Consider the following 20,874-nt stretch of genomic DNA (forward strand, 5'->3'; position numbering starts at 1 on the left):
CACAAATACAACGTTGATACAACATGCTGTTTGACGACGTTAACTCAATGTCAGGTTGTGAGTTGATTTGATAATTGAAATGTGGTCATTTTCCAACCAATGTTCTACAACACAAATACAACGTTGAAACATCTTCTTTAACAATGTTTATTCAATGTTAGGTTCTGACGTTCATTTGACCACTGAGTTTTGGTCATTTTCCCAACCGATATTTTACAACACAAATATAACGTTTAAACAACATGCTTTTTGACAACTTTTATTCAATGTCATGTTGTGACGTGAATTTGACCATTGAATTTTGGTCATTTTTCCAACCAATATTTTACAACACAAATACAATGTTGGAACAACATGCTTTTTGACGACGTTTATTCAATGTCAGGTTGGGACTTTGTTTTGATCATTGAATTTTGGTAATTTCCCAACCAACATCAATAATCCAACGTTGTCTCAATTTACAAATGCAACTATTTTGCAACGTTGTTTCAAAGTCAGTTTTAAAGGACATGTACGTATAATCAACGTTGTATCAATGTCTTGTGCTTGCTGGGTTATACTGTTGGCCTAAAAAAACGTCTTTTTAAAAATGTAATCAAAATCGGCATATTTAAAAAAGGATAATAATAATAGTAATCAAATATTCCGTCTATTTTTTTTAATTTTTGGGATGAAATGATATAAGAGAAGTGTCCTCTGCGGTGGACATTGATGCTCATCCATAGAAGGCTTTTTTATTTTTTACTGTACTACTGTATATGTGTAACAAATGTCCACTGCAGAGGACGCTGGCACTCTGGAGGATATACATACAAAATATTTGCATCATAGCCATTAATTCTTTAATTCATCCACAGATTGGCTGAAATGATGCTGAAATATGAATGTTATGTTAGTTAAGTACGAGCCACATGGTAAGCGGTGGTAGCCATTGATGTTTCTGAGGAAGTCTAAATAGCTTGAGAACTAGGGATGTGAATCTTACTACAACTCATGATTCGATTTCAATCCGATTCGTGGGGTGATGATTTCGTTCAGATTCCGTTCTCGAAAATGTGTTTTTAAATTGTATTTACATTAAATATTGCAGAATTTTAATTAATCTAACAATAGAAAATAAAGTAAGCTTAACTCCAACCTAAACCCAGCTTCACAATACTTAGGATATGCATTTACAAAGGAAGTAAGAAGACCTACAAATATAATACTGACAACCAAAAAATAATAAAAGCAACAGTATCAATCATAATAATATTAATAATAGTTGTTCAATGTTTTTAATTGAAAAATTGATTCCTAAAAAAACCCCAAAAAACTTGCCCCCAAAAAATAATTATGAATTTTTTTCAGAATAAAAAAAACATCACAATTTGGATGTGATTAGATTTTTTTGAGCACCCCTAGTAGTCATTGTTGAGAATCTGTTGAAAAATGTCCACTGCTTTCAAGACTTATAATATTTTCCCGGTATACTGCGGTCAAATTACTGATGGCGGGATCTTGTGGCTTCTTAACCCACACTAGTGTGTCGTGGGAGATGATCTAATTTCACCAATTTGGGTTAAAAATATTTTTAGCAGACCAGTAATTATAGCCTGCAAATGATGTGTTGTTGTTGAGTGGTCAGTGCTGTCTAGAGCTCGGCAGAGTAACCGTGTAATGCTCTTCCATATCAGTAGGTGGCAGCAGGTAGCTAATTGCTCTGTAGATGTCGGAAACAGCGGGAGGCAGGGTGCAGGTTAAAAGGTGTCTAATGCTTAAACCAAAAATAAACAAAAGGTGAGTGCCCCTAAGAGAAGGCATTGAAGCTTAGGGATGGCTATGCAGAACGAAACTAAAACTGAACTGGCTACAAAGTAAACAAAAACAGAATGCTGGACGACAGCAAAGACTTACTCCGGAGCAAAGACGGCGTCCACAAAGTACATCCGAACATGACATGACAATCAACAATGTTCCCCCAAAGACGGATAAAAAGGACTGACATATTCTTGTTTGCTACACTGTAAAATAAAATTCTGTAAAAAAACGGTCGTCTACTGGCAGCTATGGCTGCCAAACGAAAACCATAAAATTAAAGTAAAACATTGTAAACCAAATAATGATCAAAAACATTATATTTACAGAAATTTTCATGAAACGTTTTGCGGAAAAATATCATAATTTTACATGAATTTGAAAGTAATGTAAGGAAACAGAAAATGCAAAAAAAATAGAAATATACATAGTTTGCATACTTGCCAACCCTCCCGTTTTTAGCGGGAGAATCCCGGTATTCAGCGCCTCTCCCGACAACCTCCCGGCAGAGATTTTCTCCCGACAAACTCCCGGTATTCAGCCGGAGCTGGAGGCCACGCCCCCTCCAGCTCAATGCGGACCTGAGACTGAGTGGGGACAGCCTGTTCTCACGTCCGCTTTCCCACAATATAAACAGCTTGCCTGCCCAATGACGTCATAGAACAGACTTCTCCATTGAACACGGTGGCCGAAATGATATACTCATCATGAACGGAGAAGTTAAACAGGACAATACTGCCATCTAATGGATAGCCACCGGAACACTGAAATTCAAGTATTTTTTTATTTTTTCTATGTAAATAAAATAAATATATATATATATATATATATATATATATATATATATAGCTAGAATTAACTGAAAGTCAAGTATTTCATACATATATATATATATATATATATATATATATATATATATATATATATATATATAAATATGTATATATATATATATATATATATATATATATATATATATATATATATATATATATATATATATATATATATATATATATATATATATATATATATATATATATATATGTATATATATATATATATATAAAAAAAAAAATATATATATATATATAAAATAAGTATATATATATATATATATACATATATATATGAAATATATATGAAATACTCGAGTTGGTGAATTCTAGCTGTAAATAACCACCCCCCCCCCCCCCCCCGACCAAGCCAATACTGCCATCTAATGGATAGCCACCGGAACACTGAAATTCAAGTATTTTTTTATTTTTTCTATGAAAATAAAATATATATATATATATATATATATATATATATATATATATATATAGCTAGAATTAACTGAAAGTCAAGTATTTCATATATATATATATATATATATATATATATATATATATATATATATATATATATATATATATATATATATATATATATATATATATATATATACATACATATATATATGTATATATAAATATATATAAAAAAAAAATATATATATATTATATATATATATATATATATAAAATAAGTATATATATATATATATATATATATATATATATATATATATATATATATATATATATATATATATATATATATATATATATATGAAGTATATATGAAATACTCGAGTTGGTGAATTCTAGCTGTAAATAACCACGCCCCCCCCCCCCCCCCCGACCAAGCCCCCCCACACCTCCCGATATTGGAGGTCTCAAGGTTGGCAAGTATGAGTTTGTCGATAATGTCTTCAATTCTACAGTTTTATAAACTATTTAAAAAATATATAAAAATTACAGTAGAAATTTAGAGTAAATTAACCATAAACAGTGTAAAACAAAGTAAATGCGGGAAATATTGCTCAAAAAAGGCACGAAACTGCTAGAGGAAAATACCAAAAAAAGAGAAAAAGCCACCAAAATAGGAGCGCAAGACAAGAACTAAAACACTACACACAGGAAAACAGCAAAAAACTCAAAATAATGTGGCAGGTCATGACAGTACAGCTACTTTGAGACAAGAGCTATAGTGATGCATGCTTGGTTATGGTTTAAAGTCATATCCAACAATTACGACAACGACTTTTTACTGTCAACCGAGTTTTGTTTTTTAATGATTTCTGCTGGTGGTGTGCCTCCGCATTTTTTTTCAACGGAAAAAATGTGCCTGGGCTCAAAAAAGGTTGAAAAACACTTGTCTGAAACTTACTGAAAACAACATCCGTGTGTCCTGACTCCTGCCAGGCGGTGAAGGGGACCATGCAGAAGACCTGCAAGTGTCACGGGGTCTCAGGAAGCTGCACCACGCAAACCTGCTGGCTGCAGCTGCCCGAGTTCCGGGAAGTGGGCAACTACCTGAAGGAGAAGTACCACCGAGCCCTGAAGGTGGATCTCCTCCGCGGGGCCGGGAACAGCGCGGCCGGCCGGGGGGCCGTCGCCGAGACCTTCAGCTCTATCTCCCGCAAGGAGCTGGTCCACCTGGAGGACTCCCCCGACTACTGCTTGGAGAACCGCACCCTGGGCCTGCCGGGCACGGAGGGCCGCGAGTGCGTGAAGAAGGGCAAGACCTTCAGCAAGTGGGAGAAGCGCAGCTGCAAGAGGCTGTGCGGCGAGTGCGGCCTGGCCGTGGAGGAGCGCAAGGCGGAGACGGTGTCCAGCTGCAACTGTAAGTTCCACTGGTGCTGCGCCGTCAAGTGCGAACAGTGCAGGAAGACCGTGACCAAGTTCTACTGCGTGAAGAAAGGAGGGGCCCGGGCGAGGAACGAGAGCGCGGGCAGCCGCCGGAAGAACCTTAAACTGAGGAAGAAGCACTGAGCGTCACACTTGGAGGGTGTAAATGTATTTAAGATTTATTTTTCTACATTTTTTTTTTATACACACATTGTTGGGGGATTTGTCGCTGATTCGGTTCTTTTTCCACCGCTCTATGTATTTATTTTTTAAAACAATGTTGCAATGCACTCACCACAAACGTAGTCGCAGATAGGGATGGGTACGGATTAGAGATGTCCGATAATACCGGACTGCCGCTATTATCGGCCGATAAATGCTTTAAAATGTAATATCGGATATTATCGGTATCGGTTTCAAAATGATCGGTATCGGTTTCAAAAAGTAAAATGTACGACTTTATAAAACGCCGCTGTGTACACGGACGTAGGACAAGTACAGAGCGCCAATAAACCTTAAAGGCACGGCCCAGTCACATAATATCTACGGCTCAGGCATACTTGGTCAACAGCCATACAGGTCACACTGAGGGTTTGCCGTATAAACAACTTTAACACTGTTGCAAATATGCGCCACACCAAACAGGAATGACAAAACACATTTCGGGAGAACATCCGCACCGTAACACGACATAAACACAACAGAACAAATACCCAGAACCCCTTGCAGCACTAACTCTTCCGGGACGCTACAATATACCCCCCTTTACTACCCCTAAAACCCCGCCCACCTCAACCTCCTCATGCTCTCTCAGCGAGAGAATGTCCCAAATTCCAAGCTGCTGTTTTGAGGCATGTTAAAAAAAAAAAATAATGCACTTTGTGACTTCAATAATAAATATGGCAGTGCCATGTTGGCATTTTTTTCCCCCCATAACTTGAGTTGATTTATTTTGGAAAACCTTGTTACATTGCATCCAGCGGGGCATCACAACAAAATTAGGCATAATAATGTGTTAATTCCACGACTGTATATATCGGTATCGGTTGATATCGGAATCGGTAATTAAGTTGGACAATATCGGATATCGGCAAAAAAGCCATTATCGGACATCTCTAGTACAGATAGTTACCATATAGTTCCATATTTTGATACCTTTGTACGGCGGCGGACTCGGCACTTGCCTAAGCACTTGGCGGGCAAACAAGCGTATTCATAGTGGAGTCAGACGGACTGCTTCTAGACAATGTTGCGATTATTATTATTTTTTTTTCATTTTATTTTTATTGAAATCCAGCATCAGACATTCCTATCCATTACATCATATTCACATACATCATGTATCTGTTGTCTGCCCTATATGTTTAAATATTTCTGTTTATATCCCCACCATACCACTCCCCTACCCAAAAATAAGAAAAAACAGCAAAAAAAACAAGTATTATCTACAATTACATCAATTAAATAAACAAAAAAATAAAATAATGATACATTAATAATAATAATAATCAGAAGAAAAAAATATATATAAAGAGATACATATATATATATATATATATATATATATATATATATATATATATATATATATATATATATATATATATATATATATATATATATATATATATATATATATATATATATATATATATATATACAGTATTTTTTGGAGTATAAGTCGCTCCCCCGGCCAAACTATGAAAAAAAACTGCGGCTTATAGTCCGAAAAATACAGTATTAAGACTTCGTAGGGCACAACATAAGACGAGACTGGCACATTTAGCTTTATGGCAAACACTTCTTCCTGACTACGGCAACACACAAGGACAAACTTAAAATGAGTAGCTTTAAGTACCGGTGTGGATTCCCAGCTACCAGGAATTGGTACCGTATCGTTTTGAATGTGAAAGGTACCCATCCCTAGATGCAAACATTGCTATACCTAACCCAGCAGGCACCAGGCATTGAAACAACGTTGAGAACTTGTTGAGTTAGGTCCTGACGTTGAGGAACTCAAGCATAACGTTGAAACAACATGCTTTTTGACGACGTTTAATCAATGTCGGGTTCTGACGTTGATTTGACCATTGAATTTTGGTCATTTTTCCAACCAATATTCTACAACACACAAACAACGTTGAAACGTTCTTTTTGACGACGTTTAATCAATGTTGGGTTCTGATGTTGATTTGACCATTGAATTTTGGTCATTTCTCCAACCAATATTCTACAACACACTTACAACGTTAATACAACATGCCTTTTGACAACGTTTATTCAATGTTAGGTTCTGGCATTGATTTGACCATTGAATTTTGGTCATTTTTCCAACCAATATTCTACAACACACATTCAACGTTAATACAACATGCCTTTTGACGTTTATTCAATGTTGGTTTCTGACGTTGATTTGACCTTTGAATTTTGGTCATTTTTACAACCTATATTCTACAACACACTTACAACGTTAACACAACATGCCTTTTGACAACGTTTATTCAATGTTAGGCTCTGACGTTGATTTGACCATTGGAATTTTGGTCATTTTCCAACCAATATTCTACAACACACATTCAACGTTGAAACAACATGCTTTTTGACGTTTATTCAATGTTGGTTTCTGACGTTGATTTGACCATTGGAATTTTGGTCATTTTCCAACCAATATTCTACAACACACATTCAACGTTGAAACAACATGCTTTTTGACGTTTATTCAATGTTGGTTTCTGACGTTGATTTGACCATTGAAATTTGGTCATTTCCCAACCAATATTCTACAACACAAATACAACGATAATACAACATGCCTTTTGACAATGTTTATTCAATGTCAGGTTCTGACATTGATTTGACCATTGAATTTTGGTCATTTTTCCAACCAATATTCTACAACACACTTACAACGTTAATACAACATGCCTTTTGACAACGTTTATTCAATGTTAGGTTCTGACGTCGATTTAAACATTGAATTTTGGTCATTTTTCCAACCAATATTCTACAACACACATTCAACGTTGAAACAACATGCTTTTTGACGTTTATTCAATGTTGGTTTCTGACGTTGATTTGACCATTGGAATTTTGGTCATTTTCCAACCAATATTCTACAACACACATTCAATGTTGAAACAACATGCTTTTTGACGTTTATTCAATGTTGGTTTCTGACGTTGATTTGACCATTGAAATTTGGTCATTTCCCAACCAATATTCTACAACACAAATACAACGATAATACAACATGCCTTTTGACAATGTTTATTCAATGTCAGGTTCTGACATTGATTTGACCTTTGAATTTTGGTCATTTCTCCAACCAATATTCTACAACACAAATACAACGTTAATACAACATGCCTTTTGACAACGTTTATTCAATGTTAGGTTCTGACGTTGATTTGACCATTGAATTTTGGTCACTTTTCCAACCAATATTCTACCACACACATTCAACGTTGAAACAACATGCTTTTTGACGTTTATTCAATGTTGGTTTCTGACGTTGATTTGACCATTGAAATTTGGTCATTTCCCAACCAATATTCTACAACACAAATACAACGATAATACAACATGCCTTTTGACAATGTTTATTCAATGTCAGGTTCTGACATTGATTTGACCATTGAATTTTGGTCATTTTTCCAACCAATATTCTACAACACACTTACAACGTTAATACAACATGCCTTTTGACAACGTTTATTCAATGTTAGGTTCTGACGTCGATTTGATCATTGAATTTTGGTCATTTTTACAACCAATATTCTACAACACACTTACAACGATAATACAACATGCCTTTTGACAACGTTTATTCAATGTCAGGTTCTGACATTGATTTGACCATTGAATTTTGGTCATTTTTCCAACCAATATTCTACAACACACATACAACGTTGATACAACATGCCTTTTGACGACGTTTCTTCAATGTTGGGTTCTGACGTTGATTTGACCATTGAATTTTGGTCATTTTCCACCCAATATTCTACAACACACATTCAACGTTGAAACAACATGCTTTTTGACCTTTATTCAATGTTGGTTTCTGACGTTGATTTGACCATTGAAATTTGGTCATTTTTCCAACCAATATTCTACAACGCACATACAACGTTGATACAACATGCCTTTTGACAACGTTTATTCAATGTTAGGTTCTGACGTTGATTTGACCATGAGTTTTGGTAATTTTCCAACCAATATTCTACAACACAAATACAACGTTGATGCAACATGCTTTTTGACGACGTCTATTCAATGTCAAGTTGTGACGCTGATTTGACCGTTGAAATTTGGTCATTTCCCAACCGACAACGTGGATCCAACGTTAGACATCAACGTTGTCTCAATTTACAAATACAACTATTTTGCAACGTTGTTTCAAAGTCAGTTTTAAAGGACATGTACATATAATCAACGTTGTATCAATGTCTTGTGCCTGCTGAAATTCCATCGAATTGCGGTTTAATCAAATAGGGCATAATTTAAAAAGGATAATAATAATTTTAATCAAATATTCCATCAATTTCTTTAATTTTTGGGATCAAATGATATTAGAGACGTGTCCTCTGCGGTGGACATTGGTGCTCATGCATTTTACTGTTCTATATGGGTAACACTGGCAGAAGATCAAACAAATGTCCACTGCAGAGGACGCTGGCTCTCTGGAGGATATACATACAAAATATTTGCATAATAGACATTTTTTAACCACATATTGGCTGAAATTTTGCTAAAATATTAATGTTATGTTAGTTAAGTACGAGCCACATGGTAAGCGGTGGTAGCCATTCATGTTTCTGAAGAAGTCTAAATAGCTTAAGAACTGGGGATGTGAATCTTACTACAAATCATGATTCGATTTGAATCTGATTCGTGGTGTGATGATTTCGTTCAGAGTCCATTCTCCATTGAAATCGATTACCGCAACATATTAATATGTGGTATGAAAATGATAAGTTAAGCCTTTTTGAAAATGATAAAAATGATAAATTAAGCCTTTTCAAAACAGGTTACAGTATACAAAAGCCCCTCTTGGCTGCTAACATATATATATATATATATATATATATATATATATATATATATATATATATATATATATATATATATATATATATATATATATATATATATATATATATATATATATATATATATATATATATATATATATATACACATACATATATATATATATATATATATATATATATATATATATATATATATATATATATATATATATATATATATATATATATATATATATATATATATATATATATATAAATAAATGATAAATGGGTTGTACTTGTATAGCGCTTTTCTATATATGTATATACAGTATATATATATATATATATATATATATATATATATATATATATATATATATATATATATATATATATATGTATATACAGTATATATATATATATATATAATATATATATATATATATATACATACATACAGTATATATATATATATATATATATACATATATATATATACATACAGTATATATATATATATATATATATATATATATATATATATATATATATATATATATATATATATATATATATATATATATATATATATATATATATATATATATATATATATATATATATATATATATATATATATATATATATATATATATATATATATATATATATATTTATATATACACTACCGTTCAAAAGTTTGGGGTCACATTGAAATGTCCTTATTTTCAATGAAGATAACTTTAAACTAGTCTTAACTTTAAAGACATACACTCTATACATTGCTAATGTGGTAAATGACTATTCTAGCTGCAAATGTCTGGTTTTTGGTGCAATATCTACATAGGCGTATAGAGGCCCATTTCCAGCAACTATCACTCCAGTGTTCTAATGGTACAATGTGTTTGCTCATTGGCTCAGAAGGCTAATTGATGATTAGAAAACCCTTGTGCAATCATGTTCACACATCTGAAAACAGTTTAGCTCGTTACAGAAGCTACAAAACTGACCTTCCTTTGAGCAGATTGAGTTTCTGGAGCATCACATTTGTGGGGTCAATTAAACGCTCAAAATGGGCGGAAAAAGAGAACTTTCATCTGAAACTCGACAGTCTATTCTTGTTCTTAGAAATGAAGGCTATTCCACAAAATTGTTTGGGTGACCACAAACTTTTGAACGGTAGTGTAAACTGCAAAAACTTTATATAGATTCATCCGGTCACAACATTAGATACATTATTGATTCATACTCCTCATAAAAAATTTAAAAAAGCTGCATTTAAACAGAATTTATGTCACACGTCAGTGTTATAATGAGCACGTCAAGATAAGATGAAAATAATACTTTATCTTACCTTTTGTGTGTTTTTTTTTTTACATAGCCTGTAGCAGTTCTGGCTGAGCGCTTGACTTGTTGTGTAAATAGGTACGTCCACCTCGCGGTGACCTCACAACGTAGCCAGACTGCAAAACCCTGCAAACAGAGGCATCACGCCAAAATATTTGGACCTTATTGTTTGACGCTTTGGTATTATTTAACACGGATATCCAACTTTGTAATAACATTTATTAGAGGTGGGATTCTTTGCGATTCGATTCTGATTCTTGGGGTGACTATTCGTTGCAGAATAGTCAACAAGATTCTCTCAATATTTTATTCGGTATATGAATTATAGAAAAATCTTTTCATACCAGGTTACAGGTTACGAAAGCTCCTCTTTGCTGTTCTTGCTGTGTTGGCTTAAAAAACATCTTAAACATTTTTTTATTTTTTTATTTACCAAAATCACAGAATGTTAATTAATCTAATAAAAGAAAATAGAGCAAATCAATCCCAGCTTTATAATACAAAGCCATTGAGAAGAGATTCAAATGCAATACTAAAAAAGGAAAACCTCAAATGTATTAAAGCAATAGTATCAATAATAATTAGAGGTGGGAATCTTTGGCCACATCACGATTCCATTAGGGTTACGATTCGATTAAAAATCGATTATTGATGCAACTTTAATTTATGTGTATTGATGCAGTTTTACATTTCTTTTCATTTCACTAAATAAGCGTTTATCACTTGCAACTTTTAAAAACAGTGCATTTTTTAATAGGAATCAGTTGAATTATTTCCCATCACTTTTGGAAATGTCTGCAAAACTGGAACATAACTAAGGAGCTTTTATGGTGTCTCGCTGAAGTCAGCTAAATGTTGATTCATTTATTTACCATAAATAAATCGTCTATCCATTATTGACATTTACTAATCAATTTTATAATTGCCCATATCCAAATTGTGATGCATCTTTAAACCTCTAATAGTAATAATATCATTAATAGTCGGGTCATGTTTTCAATCGAAAAATTTATTGTTAAAATTTTTTTTTTAAGAATCTATTTTTTTAAATTAAAAACACTACCCAACTATGAATGATATTATTACTATTAGATTGATGATGATATTTTGAATCGATTCATCATTTTTGAGAATTATTGTTTTATTTATTTTTCATTCTCAAAAATGATGAATCGATTCAGAATCGCAATAAATAAAAATTTGCTTTTGAATCAATTTTTTTTGGAACACCCCTTACATTTAAAAGTCAAAAAAGCCAACATTAATGTTAAGTTAAAGACAACTCCAAATTGAATTTATTGCCAGATCCTGTAAATTGAGCAAAACGCCCGTCAGAAATTGTGACAATGTTCTGGTAAAACCGTCGTCTCTATTGTGAACTTTTAAATCCAAAACGACCATTTGAAGTCCTTCCATTAGTCCCGTAATCTTCCGTCAACAAAATCGAAAAAATTAAAAAATTAAAATACATAAACCGAATATTGACGTTTACTAATCGATTTTATAATTGCCCATATCTGAATTGCTTTGCATCTAAAGAGAGATTATTTACCAAACCTCTAATAGTAATAATATCAATAATAGTTGGGTAAAGTTTTTAGTCGAAAAATTTAATGTTCAAAAAATAAATAAACATTTTTTTTTTTCATTCTCAAAAATTATGAATTGTTTCAGAATCGCAATGAATAAAAATTCCGATTTTCTTGTGAGTCTATTTTTTTTGGAACACCCCTTACATTTATAAATCAAAAAAGCCAACATTAATTTTAAGTCCCTTCTAAAGACAACTCAAAATTGAATTTCTTGCCAGATCATGGAAATTGAGCAAAACGCCCGTCAGAAATTGTGACAATGTTCTGGTAAAATCGTCGTCTCTATTGTGCACACACTTTTAAATCCAGAACGACTTTCAACGACAATTTGGAGTCATTCCGTTAGTCCGGTAATCTTCCGTCAACAAAATCGAAAAAATTAAAATAAATAAATCGACTATCGACTATTGACATTTACTAATCGATTTTATAATTGTCCATATCCGAATTGCGATGCATCGAAAAATCGATTATTTACCCAACCTCTAATAATAATAGTATCAATAATAGTTAGGTAATGTTTATAATCGAAAAATTTATTCTTCCAAAACAAAAATTAAAAAAAATTGGGAATTTATTTTTTTCATTTTCAAAAATTATGAATGGATTCAGAATTGCAATACATACAAATTGCGATGTTCTTGTGAATCAATTTTTTTGGAACACCCATAACATTTATAAGTAAAAAAAGCCAACATTAATTTTAAGTCCCTTTTAAAGATAACTCGAAATTGAATTTCCTGCCAGATCATGGAAATTGAGCAAAACGCCCGTCAGAAATTGTGACAATGTTCTGGTAAAAATGTTGTTTCTATTTTGCACACACTTTTAAATCCAAAACGACTTCAACGACCATTTGAAGTCATTGCATTGTCCCCTTTGAAGTAAACTAATCTAATCTAATCCAATCTAATTCCCTTAGTCCATTTATAAATGTCCATACACAAATTGCGATGCATCTAAAAATCGATTATTTACACAACCTCTAATAGTAATAATATCAATAAAAAGTGGGTAATATATTTTAAATTGAAAAATTGATTCTTAAAAAAAATTTTTAATTGGGAATTTTTTTATTTTTTCATTCTCAAAAATTATGAATTGATTCGGAATCGCAATAAATAAAAATTGCGATTTGCTTGTGAACCGATTTTTTTAGAACACCCCTAACATTTATGAGTCAAAAAAGCCAACATTCATTTTAAGTCTCTTTAAGTTTCCCGCCATGGAAATTGAGCAAAACGCCCGTCAAAAATTGTGACAATGTTCTGGTAAAATCGTCGTCTCTATTGTGCACACACTTTTAAATCCAGAACGACTTTCAACGACCATTTGAAGTCATCCCGTTAGTCCGGTAATCTTCCGTCAACAAAATCGAAAAATAAAAATAAATAAATCGACTATCGACTATTGACATTTACTAATCGATTTTATAGTTGTCCATATCCGAATTGTGATGCATCTAAAAATCAATTATTTACCCAACCTCTAATAGTAATAGTATCAATAATAGTTAGGTAATGTTTATAATCGAAAATTTGATTCTTCCAAAACAAAAACAAAAAAATTGGGAATTTTTTCGTTTTCTAAAAATTATGAATGGATTCAGAATCGCAATACATAAAAATTGAGATTTTCTTGATTGTTCCAAAAAAAATTTTAAAAATTGGGATTTTTATATTTTCATTTTCAAAAATTATGAATAGATTCAGAATCGCAATACATAAAAATTGCGATTTTCTTGTGAATCGATTTTTTTTGGAACACCCCTAACATTTATAAGTCAAAAAAGCCAACATTAATTTTAAGTCCCTTTTAAAGACAACTCTAAATAGAATTTCTCGCAATATCATTGATCATGGAAATTGAGCAAAACGCCCGTCAGAAATTGTGACAATGTTCTGGTAAAATCGTCGTCTCTATTGTGCACACACTTTTAAATCCAGAACGACTTTAACGACCATTTGAAGTCATTCCGTTAGTCCGGTAATCTTCTGTCAACAAAATCGAAAAAATTAAAATAAATAAATCGACTATCGACTATTGACATTAACTAATCGATTTTATAATTGTTCATATCCGAATTGTGATGCATCTAAAAATCGATTATTTACCCAACCTCTAATATTAATAATATCAATAAAAGTTGGGTAATGTTTTTAATCCAAAAAGTGATTCTTCAAAAAAAAAATTACAAAAAATTGGGAATTTTTTTATTTTTTTATTCTCAAAAATTATGAATCCATTCAGAATCGCAATAAATAAAACATTAGATTTGCTTGTGAATCGATTTTTTTTGGACCACCCCCTAACATTTATAAGTCAAAAAAGCCAACATTCATTTTAAGTCCCTTTTAAAGACAACGCAAAATTTAATTTCTGGCCATATGGAAATTGAGCAAAACGCCCATCAGAAATTGTGACAATGTTCTGGTAAAATCGTTGTTTCTATTGTGCACACACTTTTAAATCCAGAACGACTTTCAACGACCATTTGAAGTCATCCCGTTAGTCCGGTAATCTTCTGTCAACAAAATCGAAAAATAAAAATAAATAAATCGACTATCGACTATTGACATTTACTAATCGATTTTATAATTGTCCATATCCGAATTGCGATGCATCTAAAAATAGATTATTTACCCAACCTCTATTTGTAATAGTATCAATAATAGTTAGTTTAAAATGTTTATAATCGAAAAATTGATTCTTCCAAATTAAGACAAAAACAAAATGGGTATGTTTTTTTTTTCATTTTCAAAAATTATGAATAGATTCAGAATCGCAATACATAAAAATTGCGATTTTCTTTTGAATCGATTGTTTTTGGAACACCCCTAACATTTATAAGTAAAAAAAGCCAACATTAATTTTAAGTCCCTTTTAAAGACAACTCTAAATAGAATTTCCCGCCATATCATCGATCATGGAAATTGAGCAAAACGCCTGTCAGAAATTGTGACAATGTTCTGGTAGAATCGTTGTCTCTTTTGTGCACACACTTTTAAATCCAGAACGACTTTCAACGACCATTTGAAGTCATCCCGTTAGTCCGGTAATCTTCTGTCAACAAAATCGAAAAAATTAAAATAAATAAATCGACTATTGACTATTGACATTAACTAATCGATTTTATAATTGTTCATATCCGAATTGTGATGCATCTAAAAATCGATTATTTACCCAACCTCTAATATTAATAATATCAATAAAAGTTGGGTAATATTTTTAATCCAAAAAGTGATTCTTCAAAAAAAAAATTACAAAAAATTGGGAATTTTTTAATTTTTTTATTCTCAAAAATTATGAATCGATTCAGAATCGCAATAAATAAAACATCAGATTTGCTTGTGAATCGACTTTTTTTGGACCACCCCTAACATTTATAAGTCAAAAAAGCCAACATTCATTTTAAGTCCCTTTTAAAGACAACGCAAAATTTAATTTCTCGCCGTATGGAAATTGAGCAAAACGCCCATCAGAAATTGTGACAATGTTCTGGTAAAATCGTTGTTTCTATTGTGCACACACTTTTAAATCCAGAACGACTTTCAACGACCATTTGAAGTCATCCCGTTAGTCCGGTAATCTTCTGTCAACAAAATCGAAAAATAAAAATAAATAAATCGACTATCGACTATTGACATTTACTAATCGATTTTATAATTGTCCATATCCGAATTGCGATGCATCTAAAAATAGATTATTTACCCAACCTCTATTTGTAATAGTATCAATAATAGTTAGTTTATAATGTTTATAATCGAAAAATTGATTCTTCCAAGTAAAAACAAAAACAAAATGGGTATGTTTTTTTTTCATTTTCAAAAATTATGAATAGATTCAGAATCGCAATACATAAAAATTGCGATTTTCTTGTGAATCGATTGTTTTTGGAACACCCCTAACATTTAAAAATAAAAAAAGCAAACATTAATTTTAAGTCCCTTTTAAAGACAACTCTAAATAGAATTTCCCGCCATATCATCGATCATGGAAATCGAGCAAAACGCTCGTCAGAAATTGTGACAATGTTCTGGTAAAATCGTTGTCTCTATTGTGAACACACTTTTAAATCCAGAACTACTTTAACGACTATTTGAAGTCATCCCGTTAGTCCGGTAATCTTCTGTCAACAAAATCGAAAAAATTAAAATAAATAAATCGACTATTGACTATTGACATTAACTAATCGATTTTATAATTGTTCATATCCGAATTGCGATGCATCTAAAAATAGATTATTTACCCAACCTCTATTTGTAATAGTATCAATAATAGTTAGTTTATAATGTTTATAATCGAAAAATTGATTCTTTCAAATAAAAACAAAAACAAAATGGGTATGTTTTTTTTTCATTTTCAAAAATTATGAATAGATTCAGAATCGCAATACATAAAAATTGCGATTTTCTTGTGAATCAATTTTTTTTGGAACACCCCTAACATTTATAAATAAAAAAAGAAAACATTAATTTTAAGTCCCTTTTAAAGACAACTCGAAATTGAATTTCTTGCCGTATCATCGATCATGGAAATTGAGCAAAACGCCCGTCAGAAATTGTGACAATGTTCTGGTAAAATCGTTGTCTCTATTGTGCACACACTTTTAAATCCAGAACTTGAAGTCATCCCGTTAGTCCGGTAATCTTCTGTCAACAAAATCGAAAAAATTAAAATAAATAAATCGACTATTGACTATTGACATTAACTAATCGATTTTATAATTGTTCATATCCGAATTGTGATGCATCTAAAAATCGATTATTTACCTAACCTCTAATATTAATAATATCAATAAAAGTTGGGTAATGTTTTTAATCCAAAAAGTGATTCTTCAAAAAAAAAATTACAAAAAAATTGGGAATTTTTTTATTCTCAAAAATTATGAATCGATTCAGAATCGCAATAAATAAAACATTAGATTTGCTTGTGAATCGATTTTTTTTGGACCACCCCTAACATTTATAAGTCAAAAAAGCCAACATTCATTTTAAGTCCCTTTTAAAGACAACGCAAAATTTAATTTCTCGCCATATGGAAATTGAGCAAAACGCCCGTCAGAAATTGTGACAATGTTCTGGTAAAATCGTTGTTTCTATTGTGCACACACTTTTAAATCCAGAACGACTTTCAATGACCATTTGAAGTCATCCCGTTAGTTCGGTAATCTTCTGTCAACAAAATAAAAAAAAAATAAAATAAAAAAAAATAAAATAAAAAATTGGTTTCATTGTAACCACGTTTTTTTCCTGTTGTATTTAAATGTATATAAGATAAAGCACTTTGTACTGTACATTGTTAATTTATTGCACAGCCTCGCCTAGTCGTACTGTTTGTTATTAGCTGCTGTGGATGTCATGAAAGAACAACAATAAAAACTCTTCCTCGTTCAGTTTGTGTTGTGCTTTGACCGAAACACAACCTCGGGCTCGGGGATATATACGACGGGGCGGAGGTTGCATAGGAAGAAAAGAAAAGAAAACTCTCCAAGGCACTCTTTTCGAGCCTTTCTCAATTTCGCCTTGACAAATCCCCCAACCCCCCCCCCCCCCCCCCCCACCCCCCCTACCATCATGCACGCTAATCCTCAAAGAAACTCCCCAAGTTTCTTTACTGTTTAATACTAGTTTAATTAACTTTGTCCAGACAGAGTCGTAGCCCGGGGGTGGAGGAGGGCAATGAGGCAAGTTAAAAAAAAAAAAAAAAAAAAAAAAAAAAAATCAACCCGCCTCTAATTTTGTATGCTAATCTCCTTTTTTGGAGTAGCGACGGTGGTAGGTGGTAGGTGGTGGTGGTGGTGCTGGGGTGGGGGACTGTTGGGAAAACTTTAGGTTGCCTGTGCAAGGCTTCCTGCGGCTGTTTTATTCCTATTTGGCTCCTTTCACTCCTCTAGGGCCTTGCTTTGCTCGATTTAACAATGAATGCAGAGCTAATCAGCTCTCTCGGAAATGCACCGCTGTCGAGGAAGGTAATCCCTCCTCCTCCGCTCTCAATGGACTGTCGCCTTCTAAAGGACTTTGGGAAAAGGCTTTACACGGATTCACACTGTCGGCTGAAAGGAAGTTAGTTCAAGTATTGTGCCCAAACAAGTGGGTTTTATAAACACATGATTTTGCCCCGGGGAGGGAGGGGGGGGGGGGAATCCCACCTGCGAGGGCGAGGGAGGAGGAGAAGTGGTCGCCGAGGGCCCCGGGCGGGGTTGGCGCGCGGCGAGGGGAGATTAGAAAGGGCCCGGCGGCGCTCGTTTCTGCACCTTCCTCCTCTCGCCCAGTAATGTGTCAAGGAAACACCTTGTTGACATCTTATTTAGCAAATAATGATCATCAGAACAACCCCCCCCCCCCACCCCCCTCCTCCATCCTCCCTCCTCACATGACCCCCCGCAGGGGCCCGGCCCGGCGTGTCGCTGCTCACCAACAAGGGAGCTGGCATTCCAAATATTTGCTGGAATTTGGGAGCTCTGGGTTGGGAAGATGCTAATTGGCTTTTTTTTTTTTTTTTTTTCTTTCCCAGTGAGAAAGTCCGTACAAATATTGGAAAATGTGGTGAGCTAAGCTACAGGTGACTACCGGAAGCTATCCCCGGAGAATTGTGGCAAGCTACACGGAAAAAGTAGCTCGCTACATTTAACGGCATTTCTATACATGGTCCCACATAGGCTCCAGCACCCCCCCGCGCCACCCCAAAAGGGACAAGCGGTAGCAAATGGATGTAAGGATGTACAAAACCCAAGTTGGCAAAACAGAATACGATGATTTGCAAATCATTTTCAACTTAAATTCAATTGAATGGACTGCAAAGACAAGACACTTAACGTTCGAACTGGAAAACTATCATATATTAGCTCATTTGGAATTTAAAAGCTGGCACAAGTGGCAAAAAAGACAGAGAAGGTTGAGGAACACTCATCAAACACTTAAAGGCCTACTGAAATGAATTTTTTTTATTTAAACGGGGATAGCAGATCTATTCTATGTGTCATACTTGATCATTTCGCGATATTGCCATATTTTTGCTGAAAGGATTTAGTATAGAACGACGATAAAGATTGCAACTTTTGGTATCTGATAAAAAAAAGGCTTGCCCCTACCGGAAGTAGCGTGACGTAGTCAGTTGAACATATACGCAAAGTTCCCTATTGTTTACAATGATGGCCGCATGAAGTGAGAGAGATTCGGACCGAGAAAGCGACAATTTCCCCATTAATTTGAGCGAGGATGAAAGATTTGTGGATGAGGAAAGTGCAAGTGAAGGACTAGTGGGGAGTTGAAGCTATTCAGATAGGGAAGATGCTGTGAGAGCCGGGGGTGACCTGATATTCAGCTGGGAATGACTACAACAGTAAATAAACACAAGACATATATATACTCTATTAGCCACAACACAACCAGGCTTATATTTAATATGCCACAAATTAATCCTGCATAATAACACCTAGGTGTTTGTTATGCTAGCTCCTAGCTCCTCTGCTAGCTCCTAGCTCCATAGAACACGCCAATACAATTCAAACACCTGATCAACACACACAATCACTCAGCCCAAAAGACCGTTCACCTAACCCAAGGTTCATAAAGCTTATATATTTTTAAAAAGTTACGTACGTGACGCGCACGTACGGTACGGTACGTGTTATGCTAGCTCCTAGCTCCTATGCTAGCTCCTAGCTCCATAGAACACGCCAATACAATTCAAACACCTGATCAACACACACAATCACTCAGCCCAAAAGACCGTTCACCTAACCCAAGGTTCATAAAGCTTATATATTTTAAAAAAGTTACGTACATACGCAAAAAAAAGTTGCGCACATACGGTCAAGCGATCAAGTGTTTAGAAGCCAAAGCTGCATACTCACAGTAGCACGTCTGCGTCTTTGTCATCCAAATCAAAGTAATCCTGGTAAGAGTCTGTGTTGTCCCAGTTCTCTACAGGCGTCTGTGTATCCAAGTCAAAAGTCCTCCTGGTTAGAGTCTCTGTTATCCGAGTTCTTCCATCTTGACTGCATCTTTCGGGAATGTAAACAAAGAAGCGCCGGCTGTGTACTGTTGTTGCTGACTACGTTCGAAAAATACGTCCATTTCGCACCGACAACTTTCTTCTTTGTTGCTCGGCTTCCTTCTCCATAATGCAATGAACATGATTGAAACAGATTCACGAACACAGATGTCCAGAATACTGTGGAATTATGAAATGAAAACAGAGCTTTTTCGTATTGGCTTCAATGTGGAAGGCATACCCGTGTTCGCCGGTCTACGTCACGCGCATACGTCATCCTCAGAGGCGTTTCGAACCGGAAGTTTAGCGGCAAATTTAAAATGTCACTTTATAAGTTAACCCGGCCGTATTGGCATGTGTTATAATGTTAAGATTTCATCATTGATATATAAACTATCAGACTGCATGGTCGGTAGTAGTGGCCTTCAGTAG

The 20,874-nt window shown here is 33.8% G+C and overlaps 2 protein-coding genes across 2 annotated transcripts in view; one reads left to right on the plus strand and one right to left on the minus strand.

The window, feature by feature from the left end:
• The window catches only part of wnt8b (wingless-type MMTV integration site family, member 8b), a 30,743-nt gene extending 25,992 nt beyond the window's left edge, over positions 1–4,751 (plus strand). Inside the window, exon 6 of the mRNA XM_062057602.1 lies at positions 4,047–4,751. Coding sequence (XP_061913586.1) covers positions 4,047–4,616 — 570 coding nt within the window. The 3' untranslated portion in view covers positions 4,617–4,751. The remainder of the gene's footprint in view (positions 1–4,046) is intronic.
• Positions 1–20,874, minus strand: part of cuedc2 (CUE domain containing 2) — a 466,641-nt gene that overhangs the window by 363,922 nt on the left and 81,845 nt on the right. The window lies entirely within an intron of this gene.

The sequence above is a fragment of the Entelurus aequoreus genome, linkage group LG09 (genome assembly GCF_033978785.1).
Source record: "Entelurus aequoreus isolate RoL-2023_Sb linkage group LG09, RoL_Eaeq_v1.1, whole genome shotgun sequence".
Classification (NCBI taxonomy): Eukaryota; Metazoa; Chordata; class Actinopteri; order Syngnathiformes; family Syngnathidae; genus Entelurus; species Entelurus aequoreus.